The sequence below is a fragment of the Corvus hawaiiensis genome, chromosome 10, assembly GCF_020740725.1.
Source record: "Corvus hawaiiensis isolate bCorHaw1 chromosome 10, bCorHaw1.pri.cur, whole genome shotgun sequence".
NCBI classification, from domain to species: Eukaryota; Metazoa; Chordata; class Aves; order Passeriformes; family Corvidae; genus Corvus; species Corvus hawaiiensis.
Genome location: NC_063222.1, coordinates 4,473,708 through 4,500,245, shown reverse-complemented (window position 1 = coordinate 4,500,245; position 26,538 = coordinate 4,473,708). Strand labels below are relative to the sequence as shown.

Genomic DNA, 26,538 nt, shown 5'->3' with positions numbered 1-26,538 from the left:
TTCCCTCATTGTGGCACCCAGCAGCACCCCAGGCCCTGCCCCACAGGCCATCCCAGCCCCATCTGGCGCCTTTCCCCACTGATGTTCCATCGTTTCAGCTTTGCCAGGGATGTGCAGGGAGGGAGGCAGAGGTGGCTTCATGATGGCAACACTTCCCAGGTCCCTGGGTGAAGCTACTTCTGGCAGTGCCAATGACCCTCCCCCACCCCAAATTCCCCCCCATCCAGCCCTTCCCTCCCCGGCAGCAGGGAGGAACTGCCAGCCGTGACCAGCGCACGGGACCCCAAAGAAGGCAACGGAGAGCAGGCTCAGGCTCTGGTTAGCTGGATATATTTCTCTTTGTTCTCGGTGTCTCGGGTTGGTTTTCACAGAACACTTTGCAGTAGAGGAAAACACGGATTCGCAGCCCAGGGCAGCGGCGCTGGCACCGGCACCTCAGCTCCTCTCCCTGCTCTTGCCCATCGGCTTTCACCGCTTCCATCCGGCACTTTGATTTCCTTAAACCCTTTTTTTTGTGTGTGTGTTTGGCTTTTTTTATTTTTTCCCTTTTTTTTTTTTTTTTTTTTTTCCTGCTTTTTAACCATTTTTTAAGCTTTCTCCAAAGGAACAGCCACTGGCTCTCGGCTTGCAGGAGACTACGGAAGAGCTCTGGGACACGGGGGATGGTTTCCTTCTTCCACCTCGCAGCTGACTTGGTCGAGATCATTTTTCCAACTCGTTTTTTTTTTTATTACAAAAATAAAAAAATGCTCCAACTATCAGTTTTACAAGGCGTACAAAAATCTCTAAAAGGGCAACACAAGCACAAGGTGCTGAGGTACGAAAACCTGAGGTAGTTTTTTGTGTGTGTGTGTGTCAGGGGCAGTTATTTGGGTTATTTTTCATTTGAAGCCAATTTTGCTGGTTGGGTTTTCCAGCCCTGGGCTGACAACCTCTTGGAAATCCATTTTTTTCACCCATTTCCCCCTCCTCTCCCTTCAACAGGGATCTTTCCCCAAAGATCCCAGCCCAAAGCGGGCAGGGCTGGTGCTGCCCATCATTTTCCAGAGCTGGGCAGTGATGGAGAGAGGACAGACAGACAGAAAGGGGGGACAGAACGGATGCAAACCCCACTTTTGGAGTCCAAAGCAAAGAGGAAAGGGGGTGTGAAAGAGAGGAACAATTCCTACAAGAGGAATCTTCTTGGCTCCTACAGGCCCTGCTCTTCTCAAAGCCCTTCAGAAATCGCTTTTTAACAGTTTTTTAATACTTTTTTTTCCCTGCTGGCGATCCGACAGCTCTGCTCTACGGTGCATTAGAGAACCAATGGACCAGCTCCTGCCATTCAACCTCTAGAAAAGCCTGCTTTTACTAAAAACAAACAGCCCCCTCCCCCAAAAATTTTTTAAAAAGTGAGTTAAAAAATAAAATCTTACAAAACTTAAAAATCGGCGTTAGTTTCGTTATCGATATATTAATTCTAAATTAACGAGCGCCTTGCGCCGTGGCCCCCCAGGCCGGGCGAGCTCCTCCTGGGTGGAAGGGGCAGGGTTGGGGGAGAATTCCGAAATAAAAACCACCTCTCTCTGCCTGTGTTAGTCCAACTGACGGGGGAGCAGCGGGGCGGCGATGGAGTAAGGCGGAAGCTGCGGGATGGAGAGAGCCCCCCGTGCCCCGGTTCTGCACAGCCTGGCTGCAGGAGGGCTCGGGGGTCTTTGGTTTGTCCCCTGACCTGCTGGGGTCCGGCGCTGGCGGGGGGTTACATTCGTCGGGCAGTGCTGGCGGGAGCCTCACTTGCTGTGCTGCGAGGCCGCGGCTCCCTGAGCGTGTTTGTGCTCCTGCTGCTTCACCTGCTGCACGATTTCCCTGATCTTGCGCTGGGCAGTCTGAGCAAGGCAAGAAACGGGGGTTGGGGAGGCCACCAGAGGCTGGGCTCCCTCCCCACACCACCAGCCACACCAGAGCCGAGCCCAGCCCAAGCAGTGTCAGCCCCCTGCAACAGCATCACGACCCTCCAGCTTTTAACCCCAGGGCAAGCACAGAAGTGATTCTGTGAGAAATGAGGATGTGCTAAAGCAAAGGCTTGACTTGTTCTTCCATCACTCAAGAGCCTCGGTTTTGGGGTGTCACCACCCTCCTGCAATCAGAAACCCAGCCTGGTACATGCACCCAGCTGGGATGCAGGAGCCAATTCCCACCCTGCATCCCAGGCACAGATTTTGGCTAAATCGAGCCAATCTTTAATTTGAATGCAGGCAAAAACCCCTTCAGTGCATCCTGGGTGCACAGAAACCACTCAGAGCCACTCAGGGAACGCTGTGCTTGGCAGCTCTCCTTAAACTGGGGATGTTGGGAGAGCCATGGCCAAACCTTACCTGACTGGCAAAGAAATGCCCAATGATTTTGACGACGACCTCCTCATTCTTGTCCGGGGTTTGGTCTCGCGGCACAATGACTTCTGCGCTCGTTAAGTTCTGCAGTTCGTTCACCTGGAGCAAACGACAGAGATTCAGGTTTTGCTGCGGAAGAGCCAAAATCCTCCACTGCTGGTGCCACCCCAGCTCTGAGCCAGCACGTGGCACCAGGCTGCTGTGGCTCACACCCTCTCCCCCTTGGGATGGTTGCCATCCCAAGCCATCCCCCAGGACATGGGGCTGGGACCGAGACATCACTGATATCACGGAGCACTGGGACAGAGGTGATGGGAGATAGAGGAGGTCCAGCTCTGCATTCCCAAGGCAGGTGGGAGCCCCCACACCCCCACCTACCGTCTTGCCACCCTTGCCGATGACGCGGCCGGCGGCGAAGGAAGGCACCTTGATGTGGGCTTCGAGCTTCACTTCTTCTTTCGGGTTAAAGAAGTTTTCCTCTTTCAGCTTCCCAAATATTCGTCCCTGGGCCTGGAGAGAGGACAAAAGGGACATAAAGGTGGTGGGCAGTGTCCTGGAGGTGGCCTGCTGGGCCCTTCACTCCCACAGGCAATGATGTGCCAATGTCTGGCAGCACCAGAACCGTGGTACTCAAGCTGAGAAGCCCCCCCTGGGATGGTGGGGACCAAAGGGATGCTCTCACCTTGCCCCTGCCCATGTCCCCAAGCCAGCCCCCACCCCGTGGCCACCGCACCTTGAACTGAGCCTCAGGTGGCCCCGTGATGATCACCATGCGCTCGCTGGCGTCTGGACCTTCTGCCGGGGCGATCTGCGGAGGGATGAGGAAGGAGTGTGAGTGTGACCCTTCCTCAGGCAAGACCTTCCCTGTGTGAGATGTGCCCCCATGCAGGGACACCTCCCATGCAGAGACACGCCCCTGCCCAAGCAGCGGTGACAATCAGGATGCTGCAGGACTGGGTTTCTACTAATTTGGGGAGCAAAACTATTCACCAAGGGCTCCCTTCTCTGCCCTCAGCAGTGGGAAGGGGAAACTGAGGCACAAAGCCCTGGCCCAGCCCTGCAGTCCTGCTCACCTTGATGGAGGCACCAGCAAACCGTGCCAGCTGCTTGATGTGCTGCCCCTTCTTCCCGATGATGGCCCCCACCGCCTGTGTTGGGATGAACAAGTTCACGACCTCCTGCTCTGGCAGCTGGAAAGGGCACGGAAGAGCCAGAGGGTCAGGGGAACAGCTGGATCAGGGGGTCGCTTCCCTCTGCCAGCATTCCAGGTTTGAAGAGGTGGTGGGCAGGGTTGGGTTCGGTTTGGTTGGGTTGGGTTAAGTTGGGTTGGGTTGGGTTTGGTTGGGTTGGGTTAAATTGGGTTGGGTTAAGTTGGGTTGGGTTAAGTTGGGTTGGGTTGAGTTTGGTTGGGCTAAGTTGGGTTGGGTTAAGTTGGGTTGGGTTGGGTTAAGTTGGGTTGGGTTGAGTTTGGTTGGGTTAAGTTGGGTTGGGTTAAGTTGGGTTAAGTTGGGTTGGGTCAGGTTGGGTTAAGTTAGGTTTGGTTCAGTTGGGTTGGGTTAAATTGGGTTGGGTTAAGTTGGGTTGGGTTGAGTTTGGTTGGGTTAAGTTGGGTTGGGTTAAGTTGGGTTGGGTTAAGTTGGGTTGGGTTAAACTGGGTTAAGTTGGGTTTGGTTGGGTTGGGTTAAACTGGGTTAAGTTGGGTTTGGTTGGGTTGGGTTTGGTTGGGTTGGGTTAAATTGGGTTGGGTTAAATTGGGTTAAGTTGGGTTTGGTGGGGTTGGGTTAAACTGGGTTAAATTGGGTTGGGTTGGGTTAAGTTGGGCCGGGTTGTGGTCCTGGCACGCACTCTCTGCTTTTTGCCTGCCCTCCTACAACGTGCCCAAGGAAGACCTCATGGCAGGAGGTGCCAGGGCACTGTTGGGGAAGGGAAACTTACGGGGTGCTGATGGGGGAAGGCGCCGGCTGGGGGGGCTCCGTACAGACCTGACAGATAGGCTGAGGAGCCCTGTGGTGGGAGAGAAAATGAGGGTCAGTGACATCAATGACGTCCTCAAGGTGCCAGCCCCTTCCCAGCTACCCCCACCCCGACATGGGGAGTGTGTCACCAGCATGAGCGACACAAGGACACAGTGACCACCCCTCATCTCCTGAATACCCCCAGGAGACTCCAGGCACATCCAAGGATGAGCTGCAGCCCGGATCCTGCGCCTGTGGCACAGCACGAGGCTGGGATGGGGGTGGGAGCTCCCAGTTAAGCCCAGTCCCTCCCCACTGCATTTTTTCGGCTGCATACTGCTAACGGTTGTATCAGAAAAAAGGTCCCCTTCTCACCTCACCAGGGGCGCTTGAAAAAGGCCACACAAAGCTTTGGGGTGAAGGACCCCACAGCAAAAAAGGCGCTTCAGGAGACCTGTCCTGCTCCTCTCCATCACACCCATAAATAATTCTTACAGCTGTCTCCCAAAGGCTGTGGATACAGGCACAGCATCCTCCCCTCCACAGGCTGAGAGTGACCAACCAACCCTCCTGGAGCCCCCCAGAGCCAGCACATCCCCCCCACATCCTTCCTGGCACTCACCGTCCTCCTCCGCCCGCTCTGCTGCTGACATTCCAGGGAAAGAAAACAGCACAGGTAAATTAACCCACAGCTCGGAATAAATTATTTAGGGACTAACGGAGACAGCCCACAGCACCTGGGATGGACCATCTCCATCAGCACCTTGGCCATCCTGTTCTCCTGGCACGGCACCATCCCTGCCCACTGTCACCTCAGGGGTTGTGAACATCCTTGCCCAGGTTTCAGCACCCCAAGAAGGAGGAGAACCCTCCCCTGTGAGGCGGGGTGAAGGTTGGCTCCCCACGAGCACAGACCCCTGGATGCGAGGGCAGGGATCCACTGATGGCAGTGGATGCACAGGGCGGCTGCTTGTCCCCTGCACGCCCTGTGGCCACACGAGGGGGCTCTGGTGGCCACCAAGACCAGACCCACAGGGCACAACCCACTCCATACCATCACAACCCAGTGGTGGGCTTGGGGTCAGGACTGAAGACCACCTACATGGCTTTTCCATGCTCTCTTCAGAGAGCAGCACCCTTGGGACACAGCCGGTCCTTAAACACTGGTGAAACCCAGCTCAGCACAACACAGGGATGCAGCTGATCTTCAAGCAGGGACAAGCCACCTCCATTCCCTGTCCTCTCCACTTTGCTGCTGTGATGAGCATTCTCCCCAAATGGCTGAGAGTCAGAGCTCCCCATGAGGTGGCTCCTACAGCTACGGTGTCCACCCAAACCCAACAGCTCTGGCAGGACACTCCAGACACCAGGAACATCTCACACTTACTGCAAAGGGGTGGTACGGGGTGGCAGCTGCAGCCCCTCGGGCCCCTGGGGTGGACGGGAGCATGGACAGCCCTGTGGAGAAGATGCCCAAAGCGCTGAGGTTCAGTCCTGGGATCAGGTTGGCCTGTTGCTGGGAAAGGAAAGACACGGAGAAAGGTGTGAAAGGTGGAGTCCTGGGCTTCTCAACAGTGTGGATGTGATGAGCGAGGCCCAACCCTTGTTGTAACACATTGACCTCCACTCTGAGTTCTCATCTGGCCACCTGCAGCGAGAGCGGCCCTGGTGGCAGGGCTGAGCTTACATTGACGGCCACCACGTCGTTCTCGTAGGCCTCGCGCAGCTTCTTCATGATCTCCACCTCGGCGTTGGAGCAGGCCTCCATGCTGCCCTTCACCGTGATGGTGCGCTCAGGGTTGTAGATGGTCAAATCCTGCAAACTGCCCCATGGGAAAAATCCAGAGACACGGTTACACTCCTTCTTCAAGTCAAGAAAAACCCCAGAAAAACTCAAATCACAGCTGAGGGTTCCCCCCCGAGACCATGTGAGAACCACATGCCCTCTGCCTGCCACCACCATCCACGTGGGATGAGGAACATCCACCCGGGATGGGGAATGCACACGGGAGGACACAGCTGCTCTGTTTTTTGGCTCCAGCACTGCTTGTACCATGTTGGATGGAATGGGGTGGCCTGGTGTTCGCCAGGATTTCACGGAATCATTTCATCATGGCATCATGGAATGGTTTGGGTTGGAAAGGACGTGAAAGCGCATCCAGTTCCAGCCCCTGCCATGGACAGGGACACCTTCCACTAGCCCAGGAGGCTCCAAGCCCTTTCCAACCTGGCCTTGGACACTGCCAGGGATCCACGGGCAGCCACAGCTTCTCTGGGCACCCTGTGCCAGGGCCTCACTACTCTCAAAAGGAAGAATTTCTTCCCAATATCCCATCTAACGCTGCCCTCTGGCAGTGGGAAGCCACTGCCCCTGGTCCTGTGACAAGAACTTACGGGGAGATGGTGATCTTTGTGCCCGTGTCCTGCTCAATCTTCTTGAGGTTGCGGCCCTCCTTGCCAATCAACCTCCCCACCAGGCTGTTGTGTGCCAGGATTTTCAAGGGAATCTCTTCTGCTCTAAAATAGAATTAAAAAAAAAAAAAAAAATCTAAAGGTTCAGCCAGGCAGGAAATAGAAATTTCCAGCCACAGGTACTAAGGATGTGGTGGAAAGAAGGACCACCACCACCATTTCCCACCACGCTTTTGGCTGAGCCAGGAGCACTCACGATTTAGTTTCGTCAGCCTCCTTCTGCATGATATCCAGGATCATGCGACACGCTTCCGAGCACCCCTCCGGCGTGGCGTGGATGGTGATGGGCTTCTCGGCAGCGCCGGCGTTCTCCTTCCGATGGATGTCAACCCTGCGGCGAAACAACCAGCAGAGAGGAGCCCCTGAGATGGGTCTGGTGTCACACAGAGGGTTTTGAGAGCTCAGGAGCTGAGAAAAACTCATTTCAACACTTGCTCAAGCTTTGGGGTGAACCTGGGTCTCAGGTGCATCTACCATCACCCGGCTCACACAAGCCCAGGCAGTGTTTGGTTTCGGGTGGTTTGGATCAGATTTGGGCCGCGTTCGCCTGTAGGACCCAAGGTCCTGGAAGCTGAGGGGTGTCACAACATCAACCAATGCATCAAGGGGGCAGAACAAATCCTCAACTGGACAAAGCCCTGAGCAACCTGGTCTATCATCTCTGATGCCAGTCCCGCTTGGAGCAGGAGACCGGATTAGAGGCCTCCAGAGGTCCCTTCCGACCTCTGCCTCTCTCTGCAGAACACCCGAGGCTGTCCAGCGACCACGTCCTTCGGGACAGAGAGCACTTACCCATGGGCAGCGTCTGTCACGACACGGAGGCACCCGGCAACAACAGCGCTGGTACTCACGCCCTTCCAGGGGAGACCAGAAGGCTCCCGTGCGCACCGGCAGGGACCGTGCTCTACTCCTCTGGTCCTCCCTCAGCTCATGGCGGGAGGAGGCACGGCCTCCAGCTCGCTCCTCACGCTCAACCGTACCTGGCAAAGCCCTGAGAGAGAGGGAGAGAGGAAAGCAGGGTAGGAGACTCCCGCACCTCAACCACGCGCCTTGGACAACAGGGGGAAGAACCTTTCCGTCTTCTCCGCACGAGTCTGTGCGCTCTTCCCACCGGAGGGTGATGCTGTGCGGCCATCCTGCCATCGGCCACCACCTTGGTGTCCCTGTCACTGCTGCAGCCAGGGCCAGATCTTCCGAGCAGGTGTGGTAGTGGCAGCTCAGCCACTCCAGAATGCTGCCGGCGCTCAGCTCCGACACGGTGGGTGCCCTCTGGCCATGTCTCCGACGTCCCGTCCCGACCGGGATCATCCAGGGTGCTGCTGCATGTGCCAGGCCAAGGGCTGCAGGGCAGAGTCACCACACAGTGCCACACTGGGACGCTGCGGGGTCCCGGTGGGTTTGCACAGGTCAACTCTTCCAGGAGCTCAAGAACCAGCACGTTGGAACACGGAGGACAGTGGAAGGGGAGCAGCTGGGTGAGCCTTCCCCGAGAAAAGGGCAGAGCCAACCCCACCCGCTCCAAAGGGGCCCCAGAGTGGTTCCATCCAAGCACTGAGCAGGGAGCGAAGACAGAGCACGATTCCCTTCGTAGGCTCCGTCTCTGCAGATCTCCCGTGGCTTCAGTTGGAGCTGTTCAGGCAGGAGACTGGTGCTGAGTGGACCATGCAAAGCGATGATGGAAACACTGGCACCCTCTGGCCATGTCGACAGCCCGTGGTGACCCAGCCGTGTGCTGAGTGACGCCCTCTGAGGTGCTCCCTCAGGTTGGCCTGGAGGATCCGTTCCCAGCAGGTACAGGGACACTTGCTGCCACCCCTTCGCCGGGGGCAGGGTGAACACGTCATGATGGCCACGTGAGGCGACGACAGACCAGGCTGGTGCTCCCAAGGTAGGGGGAATCAATGAGGAATCCCAACAAACCCCATAGATGGGAGCCACGCAGCTCCTTGGACGCATGAGCAGCTGAGGCTGGTGGAGATGAGGACACAGCAGAGCCGTCATGCCAGAGAGGGACCAAGCGCCACGAAAGGCCTGGATGGAGGCACTGAGGTGATGAGGACCTTGGACAAGCCTTAGAGAGGGGCACAAGACAGGTTCCTGGCTGACCAACCCATCCCACGTCTGGATGTGTGGGCACGAGCTCACTCGCCAGAGAGAAGAAGGAAGGAGGCACGTACCCCCCCAGAGAGCTGGAGAAGAGAGAGCTCTGGACTTCCCAGCACATCCCAGTGCCACTGCTGAACTGCTCCATTCCAACAGGAGGATGGAGAAGGGACCTTCAGCACCCTCACCCCATCACCAGGTGCTGCCGGGAGGGATGACCAGGGATGGGGGGACAAGGTTTGCCTATGGTGCAGCAGGAAAAGCCTCCAAGAGACCTCACGGGGTGCTGGGAACGCGTCAGGGAATGGCTGCCACGAGGCACAGCCCTCTCCAGGTGGACAATACAGTGTGCCTGTAGGGTTATCGCAGTCCCATGGCTGCTGGGTAGCCATGATCCTCTCCTCATGGAGTTCCAAGGGCTGTGGAAGGTCACCTGGTGGGCTGGGGTCTTGGTCTGGGCTTCTTCAAGAAGAAGATGGCTCAGCCTGGGGACAGTTTCGCTCCGCGGGGCTCAGAAGCATCTCTGGGATCTCTCTGTGTGGAACTAGGGATGAAATCCAACGTGACCAGAGGAATCCAGAACCCAGTGTTGCTCTGGGGAGGAGCAGGGACCGGGCAACAGGATGTCACCCTCGGATCATCACACCGGTGGATGAGGGTGGCCCGGGCAGGGATGGAGTGTGAGATAACACCCAAGCTGAAGGACAGGGGCTCCTGTGGCTGCCTGGGACGGATTCTTGAGGTCCCCTTCGCCCAAACCTGAGCAGAGGTAGTGCCCCACTATGTGTAGGGCAGGGGAGAGCACTGAGCACGGCCTTCCTCCACGGCACCGGGTCTTCGTCCACAAGGAGGGACAATTCAGTGGCAGAAACTGCTCCAAGCAACAGCGTTTGGCTTCGTGGTTGGGAGAAACCAGCACCTTCCCACCTTCCTTGCCAGGCTTAGGGTGGTGAGGATGCAGCTACACCTGCTGCTCATCTCCCACCAGGACTCACCTGGAGAAGAAGAGCTTGCGGCCAACCAGGATCTGCTCATGGCTACCAGGTGGCCACGCCCTGGGGCAAGCTGGGCTCCAAGAGCTCCTCTCCCTACTCCTCTGCCCCCTTTCCGTACAAACCTCTTCCTGCCAACCCAGTGCCAGGGTTTGGCCCATCTTTCTACCTCCAGCCACACTACTACCAAAGATTTGCCTCTAAAATCTCCTCTGAGAACTAGGATGCTCTGGGACAGGAGTCCTACATCCCATGGGATCACCAGGTTCAGGATGATGAGCACAGGAGAAGACAGCTTTGGGTTAAACACAAACACACCTGGGCAGGAACAAACCATGCAGGAAAACCATGCAGAGAATGAGCAGTGAGATCAGGAGAACAGCAACATGAGAAACATGGAAAACTTTGGCACGACAATCCCACTTTTTGGTTTTTTTCCTTTTTTTAGTTCAAAAATAAACACGTTAATAGCTGAAAAAGGCTTCAAACAGTTACAAAAGCCATCCTTCTCGTGGCAGGGCTCCCACAGCATCCCTCTCCCCTCAACAGCTCTAGCCCATATGGGATGCTGCAGAATGAGCAAATCCCAAGGACAAAGACCACTGCACCGAGGATTCCCCTTTAGGATTTTATCCCCAAACTTGCCATTTCTCCCTAAAGCCTCACCCCCAGCTGTTCTCATGAGGCTTTAGGAACTCATCCCAGGCCTTTTCCAGTGTGCATCCCCCTCTTGCCGCACCCAGGCCACCCTGGCCAGCAGGAATGGTTTAGGACCTGAGCTCTGCCACCACCCCCTGAAGGCTGCACCCCAAGAAATCAGCAGTGGCTGGCACTCCAAAGCCCCCAGTGCAGGGAGAACCCGAGCTGGGACCTACAGCACCCTACAGAAGGAAACAAAACCATTGGAAGTACTTACTTGGACTGGGTTTGCTTAGTAAGGTTCTTTATGGTCAAGCCCTCCTTTCCTATGATCGCACCAACAAACTGCGTGGGCACCAGCATCCGCAGTGGGAAATCGAGCTGTTTGGGCTGCGAGGAGCCCCCCGGGGAGGAGCCCCGCTCCCTGGAAGAGTGGCCCCCGCGGCGGGATCGCTGAGGGGGCGGAGGGGAGCTCACCTCTTCATCCGGGATGTAGGAAATCTTGAAAGAATAGTTCTCAAACTGGTGGTCGTTCAGCTTCTCTATTGCTCTGCAAGGCAGGGAGATGCGGGCGGTGGTGAGGGGGCTCCCGGGGATGGGGTCCTCTCCAGTACCCCCACCACACGTAGAACATGGGCCCTTCCCAACCTGTGTCTTCCTCCCTCCCCAGTCTGGAGAAGGTGGCCATGGGAAGCCAGAGCCCCACAGGTTTCCCATGAGGAGCAAGCCCCATAACCTGGCGGGACATCGTCCCCTTCCACATGGGTCATGCCAAAGCTGGCACATGACTTCTCCTGCCAGCAGAGGTGGGACAGCAGCTCAGGGACCTGCCCCTGCACCAGGGCAAAGTCCTTGCCAGAAGCTACCACACAGCATGGGAATGGTCTCACAGGTTTTTTGGACATGGAAAGGTGACAAGGGCAGCTCCCAGCCACCACCGCTGCTCCAGGGAGAAGGATGCAGCACGTGGTGCCCCCTCTGTTGGGAACCCCAACTCCCTTCCTGGCTGGATGAGGCTGGGAGGGAGCACTGGGACTCTTCACTCCCCAAGCCCCTGCTCAGCAGCGATGTCCGGCCACGCCGGTGCCAGCTGCAGCTTTCCCACATCCCACTTTGGCTACTGACAGATCACAAGCAGCTCCTTGCCAAGCCTGAACCCCACGTCCTCTGAGGACTTCTGCAGCTTCATCATCCCTTTCCTGAGTTCAAAAAGGCCTCTTATCCCAAAGCATTGAGCACTGCTGTGTTGGGGAAACTCTTAGTGTTCCTTTATTGCCACACATGCCAAGACCACGGTGGGATTTTTGGGGCTGTCCTGTGCAGGACCAGGATTTGGACTCAGTGATCATTGTGGGTCCCTTCCAGCTCAGGGGACTCCATGATTCTAAGACACTCATGTCATGTTTATCTGTGGTCCACAGCACACCCAGCTGAGGCTGGACGCACAAGAAGGACTCTCCTCTGCCCTCCTGGACCAGCAGATCACTGTCCCCATCTCTGTCCTCACTTACCCAATGCCATGAGGGGTCAACTCAGATGGGAAGCTGGTGGAATGTCCATCAACAAATGGACTCACAAAAGCTCTCCGGGGCCTGGGATCTACTCTTGATCATATCAAAAACACCCTGGCCGCTAATAATAATAATAAGCTCAATATTTGCTCCTAGGGCTGGTCTCCAGCACAGGGCTGACGTCTCTACAAGCCTGGAATAAAACCTTTTGCTTGGAATGACCCTTCCCCTTCTGAAATAACCCCTGATTTGTATTACCCCATCTCCCATGCCAGGGGAGAAGGCAGAAGACAGCCCAGTGGTGGGACAGCTTAGAGAAGCCTGGAAAATAGCTGGGATTCCTTGGGAAAGCTGGCGTGGTGTGAAATTACGGGCAAAGCCAAACAAACCCCACTCACACTTTTGCCTCTTCCTTCGTGGCGTAGGTCACGTTGACAACGGCAGTTTCTGTGTCTGTGTTCACTGCGGGGAGCAAGAGAAGGAAGAGTTGGAGCAGGGATGGGAGAGGTGTCACGGCTGCTCCCGACACGCTCCGGAGGGGGCTACAGCTGGGATGGGGGGAGGGAGATGCCTGTCCCATGGCACGCCTGGGCACTGCAGGACTGGGCTGGATCCAAGCAGGATGCAAGGCTGGACATCCCTGACCCACCAGTGGATCCCAAGCTACACTCAGCTCATTTTTGCTTGCAGGGATAATAGTTTTTTCCATTTTTCAGGGACCAGGAGCATTCCCAGGGATGAAGGATGGGTGGCCCAAGACATCGCACCACTGGACAGGTAGCCCCACCTCCACCAGCAGGGTTTGTGTTCAAAGGGAAACCCATTTCAGACCAGTGCTACTGGGATAATCAGGTTTCATCCCAGTGAGCTTCCTGTAGCCTGGGCAGAGCTGGGGAGCAGCGCTGGGAATTTTGCAGGGATGAGGACCACGCTGGACCATCTTACCTTGCTCTACGTTCTCCACCGTGCCGTACTGAGCCAAGAGGCCATCCAGCACCTGGGGACAGAGCAGCAAACCGGGCAGGTGAGGCCCCAAGCAGGCAGGGCAAGAGCCCACTCCACCCACAAACACCGTCCAGCACCACCCAACCACTCCAGTGCCTCCACCCACCTGCATCCCATCATCCCAAAGCTGGCCCACCGCTCAAAGCTGGCCCACAGCTCTGCTACCCACAAGCAGGCAGGAGCTGGAGCCCAGTTCATGCTCCCTCCTGAGGTTACTGGGAAGTTACAGGGTGGCCCATGTGCAGACCACGTGCTCCAGCAGCACAGCTCACGCTGCCTGAGGCGGAGATGAACGGGACGTTTCTGGGATCAGCCACTTCTTACCTCCCACTGTAGGTGGGGGGGGATGTTTCGGATCTGGATCTTCCTGCTCCTGCAAAGACAAAGCCCTGGGTTAGGGTCTGCAGGCACCTCAGGGCGGAGGGAAAAGCCTCTCTGGGAATCAGACAGCAGCTGTTGACAGCTTTCCAAAGCATCCCACTTTCCCACGCTGAGCCAGGGCAGCTCATCCCCAGGGAAAGTCATTTCTCCCAGCTTTGCCCTGGTCACCACAGGCACTGAAGCTCTCTCTGGAACGCTCCCTCCTCATGCTGGCTGTCAGGTTTCCAAGGAAACCTCCTGAAAAGAGCCTCTGCAGAGTCATGACCACACCAGGATGCGTGGACAGCCCTGCCCACGCTGCTCGGGGCTGGGAACGGGACCCCCAGCCCCACCATGGCCTGCCCTGATCTACCTTGAGGGGAGCTCTCCAAAAGTACATCCAGCTGAGGCCCACCACTTCCCAGCAACATGGGGCTGCTTTCCTTGGGGAAACCCAAATAAATATCCTTGGAGGCCCCAGCTTGGAGATGGCCAACACACCCAAGCTTGTCCAGTGGCACTTCCAAACTCACATGACAGCCTGGCCATGGCTCACTCCCAGCCTGGTTGTGGTGCCATTCCCAACCTGGACATGGTTTCATTCCCAGTGTCGGCATGCTTGCATTCCCAAACTGTGGCTGCATTCCTAACCTGGCCATGGCTTCATTCCCCACCTGGCTGTGGCTGCACAGGAAGCACTGCCAAGGGCAGCAGCCCCCAAACATCCCCCCAGCCTGGCTGTGAGATGTGCTTGGGCAGTGAGAGCCCCGTCCATGCAGGATCTAGCCAAGCCATGAGCTCATCCACGAGCCACCCAGATCAGCATTCCCAAGCCTGCCTGGAGCCAGTCAGCTCCAAGCACAGCACTGTCCTATGTTCTCACCTAGCCCAGCTCCAACGCTCTGAGCAGAGCACAGCTGGACCACCCCTCCCAGCACCAGGGATGGCTTTCCTGACCAAGTTTCCCCATGCCCACACACAGAGCCAGGTTTCAGGAGCTGATCAGCAGCTGGAAGCTGGTTTTGTGAAGCTTTCCTTTTCCCTGGGATGAGTTCAAGGAGGATGCTTGGAAGCACAGGTCCCACCAGCCTGGGAGTTCCACGGGAACGCAGAAGCAGTCCCAGCTGATGGCCACCAACACCCAGGAGCCTTGGGCCAAATCCCGCAGGACAAGGAGGCAGGAGGAGGTGGAAGAAGACATCGACAACCTGATCCCACCAACAATCTTCAGCTGCTGGGAAACAAGACCTTCCAGCTCTGGTCCTTGCTCTCACAACTCATGCTCTCACAAACCCTGAGCCCCTGCCAACAATTTTGGCAGATAAAGAGTTCCTCAGGTAGTTTGGGGCCAGACACTGGGGCCAGCGAGGAAAAGGCAGGGAAAAGGATGGTTTTTGAAATCTGGTTTGTGAGGGCAAGACAAACCCCACAGCTCATCCCATGAGAAGGACCATGGGCAAGCAGGTGAGACCACCAGGGAGCCTGGTATCTCCTGGGGCTGCTCAGCCAGGGATGGTCAGTGGGACAACAAACCCTGCGCTGGGATCCAGCTGAGCAGGCGTGCTCAGGAAAAGGCTCCTGTCCCCAGCTGCCACCAGGGATTTCCCAGCTGGGAATCCCAGAATCCCTGTGAGGGAAGGAGCAGGGTTTGTCCTACCCCACCCCCAGCCATGACCACCCACGGCAGGAAGGAGGAGCCAGCCCAAGGGAGATCCTGGCAGTGGTGATCCTGCTCTGTCCACCAACAGCCTGAGCCCTTCTCCTGCCCTTGTCACCCGTCCGTGGCCGACGCTGTTCCCAGTACAAACATTCCACAGGGACCACTCCAGAAAATGGGATATGTTTCATTTTTAAAACCCACCAGCATTTCCCAGAGGGGCTATTTTAAGATGCCCAGGTCCTGCCGGGATACTCAGCTCCCAGGAGACCGCTCCTGCCAGCTCCAAGAGACACATCCCACTCCTGGGATGATGGGTGCCACACAGTGAGGCCGGAGTGCCTGAACAAATCCCTGCGAGTCTCAAACCACCAGAGAGAGCCAGACACGCTGCCCAGTCGCTCCCACCACCTCCCAGACCCAAACCAACCTTCATCCCAAGGTGCCACTGCTCAGCTCCAAGCCAAAGCATCCCTGCAGCCATCCTCCTCTCCCAGTGTGGGAATCATCGGGATGCCCCAGGCTGGACCACGGAGGAGCCGCTCTCCTTTTGGGGCTCATTTGGCTCAGCCCACCTGTCACCAAAGCCCAGGAGCCCAGGGGACACATGGCGTTTGGAAGGGGCACATCCAAAAGGAACCAGCACAACGGCTGGACACGGTCCCTTTGCCACTCCTGGAAAAGCCCTGCCTGGAATTGGATTGCTCCAGGGCCATAATTTCCCTACTCCTCTGCCAAGGCAGATGCCAGGGGAGATATCACAGCAGCCCTGGTCTCCCAAGGTGCTGCCTCACCCCTCCTGGCCCACCTCCCAGAACACCCAAACAGAAGGATCACAAGCGAGGTGCCACATAACCCCACTTCCCAATGGGACACTGCGGCATATTCCCACTTCCAGCGTCCGTCCAAACTGGTGCAGGGCATCTAAAGACACCCGAAGGGCACTCAAGCTTCAGCTCCCACGGGCAGCATTCCCAGCAGCTCAGCATCACCACTCAGCATTTAAAATAAGGTTATTATTCCTATTGGGTGTGTTTATGGCTCTTGGAATCGCACACCTGGTGGAAGCAGTGCTGGACCACACACAGCCATCACTGATGGAGTCAGGCATGTACATCCAGAGCCAGGACGGATGGATGTGTTATTCCCAGGGCTGGGGAATGGGCCATTCTTCACCAACACCACTCCCGGGGGCAACTTTGAGGCAGAAAATCCCTTTATTTTGATTTTTATTCTGATTCTGACTCTAGTTTCATTTTCCTCGCTCTCCCAAACCCCAGGGATTGACTCCAGGGCACACACAAAACGCCGGCACAGGAGCTCATGAGGGCACAGCAGCCACGTTTCACCCACCCTGTTTTGCAGCAGACTGGTGGGGATTTAAAAAATAAAAGAAATCCTAATAACCAGCTGGGAGAAAAACACTCAAGTGTGTGATGCAACTGGCTCTGCTGTAGCGAGTGCCCTCGGATAACCCAGAGAGTTGCATCCCTCTGGCTCTTCCCTACCTCCACACACCCACCTCGCTGCCTCACCAGCTTCAAGGGCTAAAGAAACCAGGTTCACCTGCTTTTTTCCCCTTCTAAATTGATCCCAAAGTGGTCCTGCTCACCAGCAGCTCGAGGAGGAAGCATCTCTTCCACCCCAGAGCTGGGGTTTGGGTACCGGGAGCTGCCGGCAGCACAGGGAGGATCAAGCAGTGAGTGAGGAGGTAAAGTGGGCTCATGAAATAATCCAGGACGGAGCTGTGTGTCATTTCAGGCATCCATTAGAGCAGAATCACAGGGCTGACATCACAATCCTGCAGGGAAAGGGGATGGAAAAGCCCCCAGCCATCCACGCCTGCCAGCATCCCCGCTGCCACGTGCCTGCTACCTGCGCTTGCTGAAACCAGGCAGTAAAACAGAAAAGCCTTAAAACTTAGGGCTTATTCCCCAGAATCAGGAGGATTGAGGGGGTTTTGGCACATCCCCCCACTTTTTCCAGCCTGGCTTCCTGCCCTCCTGTAGCTTCCAGGGAAACAGTAGGTAACAACCCTCTTGAAATCCAGGGACACAGAAGGACGAGAAGGAAAACAACATGAAGGTGTGAAATGCCAGCAGCTCCCTGCCCAACATCCACAATGGATCCCTGGATCTTCCCTGCTGGCCCCACGGATCACCCAACCACCCCTTAGTCAAGGGGAAGCTCCAGAGGGGCTTTGTCTCCCACAAGAATTTGGGAACCAGAAGCAAGCTGGCTTAAATAGCCCTGAAATATAATTAAAAAACCTCAAAAAAATAATATAGCAATATAATACTATACAGTAATACCAAACAATAATAAAGAAAAATAATATATAATGGTATATAATTAATATAATGGAATACAAAGGATGGCTTCACCACTCTCTGCCCTAAAAAACATGGATTTTTTTCCTACTCAAGCTTTGTAATATCTTACTATAATAAAGCTTAAGGGATTTTATCACCTTCCACCTCGGATCAGCACTGAGGGCAGAGAAAACACTCTCTGCCACCTCCTGTTTTCCATAAAAATCAGTTTTCAAGAGAACTAGGGAAAAAAGCAAAGGGAAAACATGCTGAAAACCCAGTGGGGGCTCTGCCTGCTTTATGAAATGTTTGTCCCAGGCAAGGAAACATCTACAAAAAAATGATTCCCATCATCAGGCAGGGACCAAACTCTGTCCCAGCTGAATTTTCCAGACCCAGCAGCTCGGAGCCTGAGCCAGCCACAGTCCCCTGACCGGGCAGGGAAGGAAGTGGCTGTTGGATTTGTGATTGCTCATTATTATATCTATTTTCTGGGTCTCCTGGCGTTGTCCTGGAGGAGTTTTGCTGTCACTCAAGCCCACCCAGCAGCAGATCCTGCGGAGCAGCAGCTCTGTGAGCGCTGGATGAGCATTAAAGAACTGCTCCAGTTTCCACCAGTTGCCAGGAGCGTGGAGGCCGCTGCTGCTCCAGTTCCCCTCCCAGCCTGGGGGCTTTGCCCTGACGCTCTTAAGGAATTAAAATTCCTCGTTGGTAAAGCCCCCCCGGCCTCGTCCTGCCGAGGCACCGGAGCGCTCCAGCCCCCGGAGCTGCGATGGATCAACAATAGGGACGGACGGGAATCGGGAATCGCGGCCCATCTGTCACCGCCCCGGCAGATGAAGGGGGGAAAACAAAAGAGGGAAGAGGAGTGGGGAAAGAAGGTGGTAAAAAAAAGGAGGGGGGAAAAAAAAGGAGAGGGGAAAAAAGAGGGGAAAACATAAATGGGAGGGGTGGGGGGAAAGAAAGGAGGGGGGAAGAAAGAAGGGGAAAGAAAAAAGAAAGAAGGGGGAAAAGAAGGAAAGGGGAAAAAAGAAGGGAAAAAAGAAGATGGGAAAGGTGGGGGTAAAGGGGGAAGGGAGGGAAAAAGAAGGGGGAGAAAAGGGGGGGAAAGGGAAAAGAAAAAAGGGGAAAAAAAGAAGGAAAGGAGAAAAAAGAAAGGAAAAAAGAAGACAGGAAAGGTGGGGGGGAAAGAAAAAAGGGGAAAAAAAGAAGGAAAGGGGAAAAAAGAAAGGAAAAAAGAAGACAGGAAAGGTGGGGGGGAAAGGGGAAGGGAGGGAAAAAGAAGGGGGAAAAGAAGAGATGGGGAATAAAGGAGGGAAAAGGGAAAAGAAAAAAGGGGAAAAAAAGAAGGAAAGGGGGAAAAAGATAAGGGAAAAAAGAAGAAGGAAAGGAAGGTGGGGGAAAGGGGGAAAGGAGGGAAAACGAAGGGGGGAAAGAAGAGGGGAAAAGAAAAGGGGAAAAAAGGGGAAAAGAAAGGGGAGAAAGAAGACGGGGAGAAAAAAAGGAAAGAAAAGGGGAAGAAGAAAGGGGAAGAAAAGAATGGGGGAAAAGAAGAAAAAAGGTGGAAAAGAAGGGGGGAAAGAATGGGAGGAAAAAGAAGGGGGCAAAAGAAAGCAGGGAAAGGAAATTGAGGAAAAGAAACGGGGGGAAAGAAAGGACAGAAAATTCATGGAAGCAAAGACCCAAGTGGAAAGGAAACTAAAGAAAACCAAAACTCAAACACCACCAACTCCCAGTTCACCCACACCTGCAAACAGATAATAAAATAGAACAGAATAGAATAGAATAGAATAGAATAGAATAAAATAAAATAAAATAAAATAAAATAAAATAAAATAAAATAGAAACGAGCACCAGCGTCACCCCTCGTCAGAGCCAGCACTGGAGTCTGGGAAAGGATCAACTCCAAGGGGATTCTCTTGGCCAGCTCCATTGGGAACATCCCAGACCTCTGGGACACTGGGCACACATCCAGTGGGCAGCAGGAGGGGGGTTTCCCATCCTGGATGTGACCAGCATTGCCCTGGCAACTTCATATGTATGTCTATACATAAATATATATATATATATAAAGTCTCTTTTTTGTATAGAAATACGTCTTATAAAATGTTATATAGGAATATTTTGTGCATTTTATGTAATCGAATATATTTTTATAAATGTTTCATATCAACTTACATAAATATAGAATCATAGAAGAGTTTGGGTTGGAAGGGACCTTTAGAGCTCATCTGGTCCATATATCTCATATAAAAATATGTATTAGGAGTATATTTTTATGCATATAAATATATATATAAAGTAGCTTTTATATACTGTTTTTATACAGGTAATATCTTTTATTTGTATCTACATAAAAGCTACCAAATACTTGAAACACACCACCATACATTATTAATTTGTATCAATTTGTAAGACGCTAAAAGTTTCAAACTATCTCTCTTTAAGGATACAGGACTAGGACTGAGAGCAGCCCCACTTTTAGCACCCCAAATTCAATATTCTGCTCCCCGTGTGCATTTCCAGACACACCTGGGGAGGTTCCAGGGGCTTTTCCTGCCAAAGCAACTGGTGTGCACGGGAACTCCTCTCTCCTAATTAAGCATCTCACTAACGACAGGCAATTATTGATAAGGAAAGCAAAGATGGGGTGCCCAGAGGAAGAACAAAGGGCCTGGATGTTTATCCCCAGCCTTAACATCACCAGCATTTATGGGTTGAAAAACACAGGGAAATAAGTAAATAATCAATAAAGCAAAACCACGAAGAAATGAGAATTGAGTTGATGCTCAAAAGAGAATTATTTAAGGGTAATTCTTTTTGAAACGGGAGGAAATGCCATAAAATGACCCCCAGCAAAGCCCCTCGGGCAGGCACTGGCACCACTCCCCCTCCTGCCACCTTCCTCTGGGGCAAAACCACCCGAGTTTGACACACAATGAGATATTTCTAGATAATCATTTCACATCACAGTGATTTCCAGGCTCCTCTCCCTGCTCTTCCCATCTCCCACGTGCTTTCCTTTCACATTTCTGACAATGACGGCAGAAACAGAAATTAAAAGGCACCTTCCCAACCAGAACCCCCAAAACGGGACTGGTTTGAGGACAATAACTGGAGATCTGCTACTTTTCAAACTCCTCATTTTTATCCAATTCTTGTATAACAGTCAGCACTGGGGTAGCCGAGTTTTACTTCTCATTTTTCACAACCAATCCTGATTTTTTTTTTTAAATGCTCTTTCTTTTTATCTATCTTTGTATGTTCTTTCTTTTCTTTCTTTTCCATTAACACGATTTTTAACGATTGTAGGGATATACAACCAATCTTTAAGGGGGAAGATGCTGCTGCTTCCCCCACGGCCACGCTCCAAGAGCAAAATACTTGTGGAGTGGGACTGCTTCAAGCAAATAAAAGTATTCCCTGCTCCTGCTGAGTTTAAAATCAATTTAAAAAAAACTTAAAAATAGAAAATGTTGATTAAAAAATAAAGTGGTTTTTTTTTTTCTTTAATTCCCCGAGGCACAATCCAACATATACAAGGGGAAAAAAACAACTGTGAGGCTGTTGGATCCCTCCTGCAGGAGCCCAGATCATCGGGATGGCAGCAGAAGAGCTGGTTTTAAACTTGTGGGAGGTGAATGGATGGACTGGGCAGGATTCAGGCTCCTTCCCACCGCTGTCACATCTAATTCCTGCCTTCGGAGAAACAGAAACATCCCCTCTGCCAGCACCTCCCCTCGAGGAATTCCCTTCCCTCCTTCCTGTGGCCAGATGTCCCAGGGGTTTTCCAGCCCGCTCCTTATCCAAATGTATTTATAGGTATATAAATATATTGATAACCCAGATCTGTGCTAGATTTTAATATAAAAATTAAGCATTCCAGGTGAAGTCGGGCACGGAGGGAAGCGCTGGGCATCGGCACCTCCTCACATCCCCGTGACGCAGGAATGCCCAGGGGTGAGAGCCAACGCAGCTCGGGTTCCCCAACCCCAATAACCCCCAAATTCATTTCAGTCACAGGGAGATTTTTACCATTTCACTCTCTGAAATCCCAGCGTCTCTCCAGGACTCAACCACGACCATAAAAATTGGATTTTCTACAAATTTAAAGGAGGGGGGGGATATAAACACAACCACGTGAGTCTCCGTTCCCTGCCGAAAATCACATTACAAAAATAAAATCTATAATTTACTGAGTCAGGGCACAGCCCCCCAGACTGGGGATATTAATATAAAGCAGGGTAGATTTCTTGAGCTGGGCATAAAAAGATATCAGCTTAAATTAGATCTCGATAATCGGAAGAAACTTGGGAATAGAAAACTTGGAGCCAGCTGAACACAGAGTGATGTAAAATAAATCAGTATTTATTTCTGGGCTGGTTAAATGGCTTTTTTTCTAATTATAAAACTTGGGAGGAAAAGCAGGAGCACCCCAGCCCCGACGGGAGAATTTAAAGATGAATTCCTTGTTTACATCCCCTGCTACATGGTAAAGGTCGAGCCCTGGCTCTGTACTACGGCCCCAAACTCCCAATTTCTGGCTCCATCCCTCTTCCAAAGTCCCCGGCAGCCCAACCCGAGGCTGCTGAAGAGGTTTAGCTTCGAAATGTCACACCTGGGTATTTCTGGACAGCTCGTTTGGATGGATTTTTGAAGGTAAGGGAGTGTGCGATCCCTGCCGAAGACGAAATCCCACTCCGGCACACGTGATGCCGGGCACGAGCCATTCCCCCCCCGTAAGCCTCAATTACACAACAGCATTTCCAACCCCCCCGTCATTTCCAAATTAATACCCCAGCAGCAATCCCGGGCCAAATCCGTACCCCACCTCCCAGCCCAGGCCAAGCCTCCGCGCCAAGCGGCCCCGAATTACCCGCCCGGAGCAGACGATGGGGTTATTTATTTTTGTTTTCCCCTCTTTTATCCCGACACATGACGGGGGGGGGGGGGGGGGAATAAACCTCGGGATGAGGCTACGCCACACGGTCGCGGGGTTTGTTTTCCCTGTGGAACGCGTGTGCTCATCAGGCCAGCCTCGGGCACCTGATGGAAATGAGAGGGCGCGCTCGCCGCGATGCATTAAGTGGAAAATGCTTCGGGGTTGGGGGTTCTCCGGCTGGATAAAAGGGGGGATGAGGTGTTTGGAGAGGGGAAATTGATGAATTGCCGACTAAAAATAACATCCCTAAGGGTGCGGGTGGCTGCGCTGCTGGGAAAAACCTCCGTCCACGCCGCGGAAAGTGAGGGGAAAGGGGTTTTTTTTTCGTGTTTTCCTGCTAAATAAGCGGCTGTTTAACCCGGGAGCGGTGGGCACCGTGGGGTGGGGAGGCATCACGGGGGTGCCCGCCCGTGGGAACGCGGCCGTGGGCCGGCAGCTCCTTCCCCCCCTCCCCCCCGCGCTGCGCTCCGGAGCGAAAGTAAAACCGACGGGGCTCCGCCGCCCCCCCCATCCCCCGCATCCCCGCTCCCGGAGCGCCCGGCGCGCCCCCCGTCCCGCTGCGATGGACACAGGGATCGGGGGGCAGTCTGGGGGTGACGGCGCGGGGTTACCTGAGCTTTTTGGGCACGGAATAATCCACTTCCATCACTTTGCCGTGCAGCTCCACTTTCCCTGCGGAGACAGCGGGGCGCTCAGCATCCCCCCGGGATGGGGCAGGGCAGCATCCCCCCGACAAATCCCGGCCCACCTGATCCCACCCCATGGGATCCCATCGTATCCCACCCCCCCGGCACCCCCGGGCTGTCCCCGCGCCCCCCGCCCCCCCCCCGGGCCCCCGGTCCCCCCCGCTCGGCGCCCCCGGGGAGTTGGGGTTGGGCACCTCGTAATCGGGTCCCCGGGGGGCGGCGGGGGGCGGCGGGCCGGCGGGCCGGGGGGCGCCGCGCCCCGGGGGCTCCCAATAAAATCGGAGAAAAAAATCAGCGAAAAATAGAGGCGAGGTTGGGAAGAGCCGGGGCGGGAGGAGGGAGGGAAGGAGGGAGAGGAGGGAGGGAAGGGGGGACTGGGGGATGCCCGGGGAGGGGGCGTCGGGGGGGAGGGGATGAGGGGGTCGCGGTGGGGATGCGGGGGGCGCGGGGGGGGGGGTCGCTCACCCGAGAGGGTCTCGATGGCCCGGATGGCCCAGTTTTGGTCCGGGTAGTCCACGAAGGCGTAGCCGGACTTGAGGAGGACCTGGCCGGGCAGGGGCAGCTGCCGCTCCCCGAAGAGCTGCCGGAGGTCCTGGGCGGTGGCGGCGGGGCTGAGGTTGCCGATGTACAGCTGGTTCATCCTCCGGCGCCTCATCGGGAGCCCCCCGGGCTCCTCCCCGGGAGCCCCCCCGGCTCCTCCCCTCCCGGGAGCGGGACGAACGCGGGCTCGGGAGGGTCCCGCTCTGCGCCACCGGCCCCGGCCCGGCGGAGCCTCCGACAGCAGCGGGCGGAGCCCGGCCCGGCCCGGCCCCGGGGCCGCCCCGCGGGGGGGCAGGTGGAGCCGCCAGACCCCCGTGGGGACGGGATGGGCCGGGGGGGCACCGGCCCTGTGCCCCCCGCCCTTCTGTACGGGAACCCACTGCAGCCCAGCGCCCCCGCCCCACCGCACCCAGCACCCCGATCCCTCTGTCCTGGAACCCCCCGCACCCAGCACCCCGATCCCTTCCCCGCCTCGGCACCCACCGCACCCAGCACTTCCAACCGCTCTGCCCTGGAGCGCACTGAACCCCGGTACCTCCATTTCCCCGCACCCCCGAGCCCTCTGGCCTGCAGCCCACCGTACCCCATCACCCCCAACCCCTCCCTCTGTCCTGAACCCACCACCCCCCCATCATTCCAACCTCTTTGCCCTGGAAACCACCACAGCCCAGCACCCCCAAACCCTACTCTGCCCTGGAACCCACTGCACCCATCACCCCTGATCTCATTACCACGACCCCAGCCATCCCCAAACTCTGCCCCAGAATCCACCACAGGAATTCAGGAATTCCTTCAGGGAGAGGAAAACCGTTCCTCTCAGGAACCAAAGTAAAGAAATAAATGAGAAATAATTGTTTCTACCTATATATTTATTTACGTAATTATTTAATTAATACCATTAAAACGAAGAAATAAATAAACATGATAAATAATATAAATAATACATGTTTTACAATGCTTTTTTTGGAAAACAAGAGTGCACAAACCCTTCCCAACCCAGATCCAACCAGCCATCACTGCGTGTGATCCCATTGTCAGAAGGGCTCCAGGAGAAGCCAAGCCGGTGCTGGACACTCCAGCCACGAGCTGTGCACGGTCTCAGCCCGCTGGTAGAAGGCTCCTGCAGCCTCTGGGGCTCTGCTGAAGGGTGTCCTCAGGTCACCAGGAGCTGGTGTCACCACCTGCCTGCAGGTTAAGTGACATTTTTCTCTCTCCTTTTGAGAATAAAAGCCTAATCCTCACAGAAGCGCATCCAGGATACGACTGGAGACTGAAATAAGCTGCAGAATAATCCTGGCTGGTTGGGCAACAAGTGGAACAGAGCGTTGTGTCCAGGGCCAGGCGTCCCTTCCTGTGCTTGGGGGGGTGAAGGGCAGTAATCTGAATTCCCCAGATTTTAAGGCAATTAAGGACACTTCAACCGCCGCTCCCCCTGCTGCTCCATCCCACTGCCAGTCTTCCCTGGCATACGGAGATGGATGGAGTAGGAATAGCGGTGACGGGTGCTCGATGCCATGCCTACAGCAAAAATAGATGTGGTTGGGTTGCGATGATGCAAAGCCAGAAGAATCCTTCTCCTCCGATTTCTCCGGCTTTGCTTTCAGCATGGCTCCTGCCCGGCTGTCATTTGTCACCAGTGCTCACAACTCCTCCATCCCCAGCACATTTTTTGGGGTGATTTTAGGCTGAAACGGGTTGATAAAGTCTTTTTTAAAGATCTTCCCCTTGTTCAGGTCATTCCTGCCTCCTCAGGGATGAGCTATCGACAGGAATGGGGCAGGGAGCTGCTGGTTCATTGTGTGAGGTCGCTGCAACTGGGAAGCAGTGGGAGAAACACGAGATTTTGGGATTAATTAGTGCCCATGGGATGCAATACTCATTTACTGCTCCCCAATCCAGTCTTCTGACAGAGCTGGATGTAATAGAGGAGTCTCCTGCAGTTACCTGCATGAGCTCATCCCTCCTGCCCCTGATTTTTGGCTTTGCAGAAAGTGCTCAACAAACTTCTGCAGAAGCTTTCCCAGCCCTACAGAGCTGATACTGTTTCCCAGTTTTGGTGGATCTGTCTTGGTCCAGATGTGATGCTCAAGGGAAGTCTGTGCTTTGGGGAGGAAGATTTCAGAGCACTGGTACAAAACAGCTGGAGAGGCAGCAACCACACGGAAAAAATGGTCCTAAAACTGGTGCACGATCCAGCAGGAAAGGGAAAACATCTTCCAAGGGCAGCCTTGTAGGCAAGATCATTCCTCCCTGGAAAGAGATGCTGGCATGGAATGAGTCTGGAATGCGGCAGCAGGGGTGATAAAATGAGCAAAAGGCCATGAGAGGTTGAAGGAGAGTTTGTTTAGTCTGGAAAAGGACAGGATAACCTGCTGTGTGCGAAGGGCTGCCTTGAAAAAACAGGACAAACTAGGAAAAAAACGGAGTGTTTGGTTGATTGGATAGAGGAGGAGATGCTGCTCCTCAGCTGGAGGTTTTGGGAGGAGGTTGGGCAAACATCTGGGACTACCAAATCCACGTTGGTGCCGGCCTGGGGGAGGTTCCTGAGTCTCCTGCAAGCTCAGGACAAACAGCCTGGCCCACAGCTCCATTTTGTCCCGAGCCTTTGGTAAGCCTGTCTTGGAGCAGGCAGTTGAGATCCACGAGGTTTCATCGCCCTGTTCTGGCAGACTGGTGTTACTGGGACTTGCACTCAGGGCACTGTTTGGGCTCCTGCTAATGGAGCAGGCTGGAGCACCTGTGTTGGGATCTCTCCTTGGATCCCACATCCCCAGAGGGTGTCGGGAACAGGACAGAGAAGGGACAGCAGGGGGAGGGAGGATCCTGCCTTGAGCCAGCATGGGTGTGGAGGGTCCAGAAGTTACCCCAGGAAGTTGCAGTAATCCAGTGGGAAAAGGAGGAACCTGCCTCACCTCTCGGCCCTGCAAGTTTTCCCTGAATCCTTAAGGATATTTTTCACTATTCACCATGCAGAGAATCTCAGCAGAGCTTCATC

The 26,538-nt window shown here is 54.7% G+C and overlaps 1 protein-coding gene across 2 annotated transcripts; it reads right to left on the bottom strand.

Moving 5' to 3' along the window:
- Window positions 1–314: 314 nt before the first annotated feature.
- On the bottom strand, window positions 315–23,780 carry IGF2BP2 (insulin like growth factor 2 mRNA binding protein 2). 2 transcript variants are annotated; one of them, XM_048314197.1, is made up of 17 exons: window positions 23,469–23,780; window positions 22,929–22,989; window positions 13,371–13,419; window positions 12,987–13,038; window positions 12,440–12,503; window positions 10,808–11,080; window positions 6,993–7,127; window positions 6,719–6,841; window positions 6,012–6,147; window positions 5,712–5,840; window positions 4,947–4,970; window positions 4,305–4,373; window positions 3,443–3,559; window positions 3,103–3,177; window positions 2,748–2,879; window positions 2,355–2,468; window positions 315–1,865 (listed from the first exon to the last, which is right to left on the bottom strand). In XM_048314197.1, exons 1-17 carry the CDS (start codon window positions 23,656–23,658, stop codon window positions 1,770–1,772), a joined length of 1,839 nt encoding a protein of 612 aa, XP_048170154.1. In that variant the 5' UTR covers window positions 23,659–23,780; the 3' UTR covers window positions 315–1,769. The 2 variants fall into 2 exon arrangements, with proteins under 2 accessions (XP_048170154.1, XP_048170155.1); XM_048314198.1 differs by having other exon boundaries at window positions 4,947–4,967.
- Window positions 23,781–26,538: the final 2,758 nt, after the last annotated feature.

Coding starts and splice junctions, on each gene's coding strand:
- IGF2BP2 (XM_048314197.1), bottom strand. CDS start 23,658: ATGAGGCGCCGGAGGATGAACCAGCTGTACATCGGCAACCTCAGCCCC. Junction 22,990..23,468: donor GGCCATCGAGACCCTCTCGG/GTGAGCGACCCC, acceptor CTGTCTCCGCAG/GGAAAGTGGAGCTGCACGGC. Junction 3,178..3,442: donor TTGCTGGTGCCTCCATCAAG/GTGAGCAGGACT, acceptor ATCCCTCCGCAG/ATCGCCCCGGCAGAAGGTCC.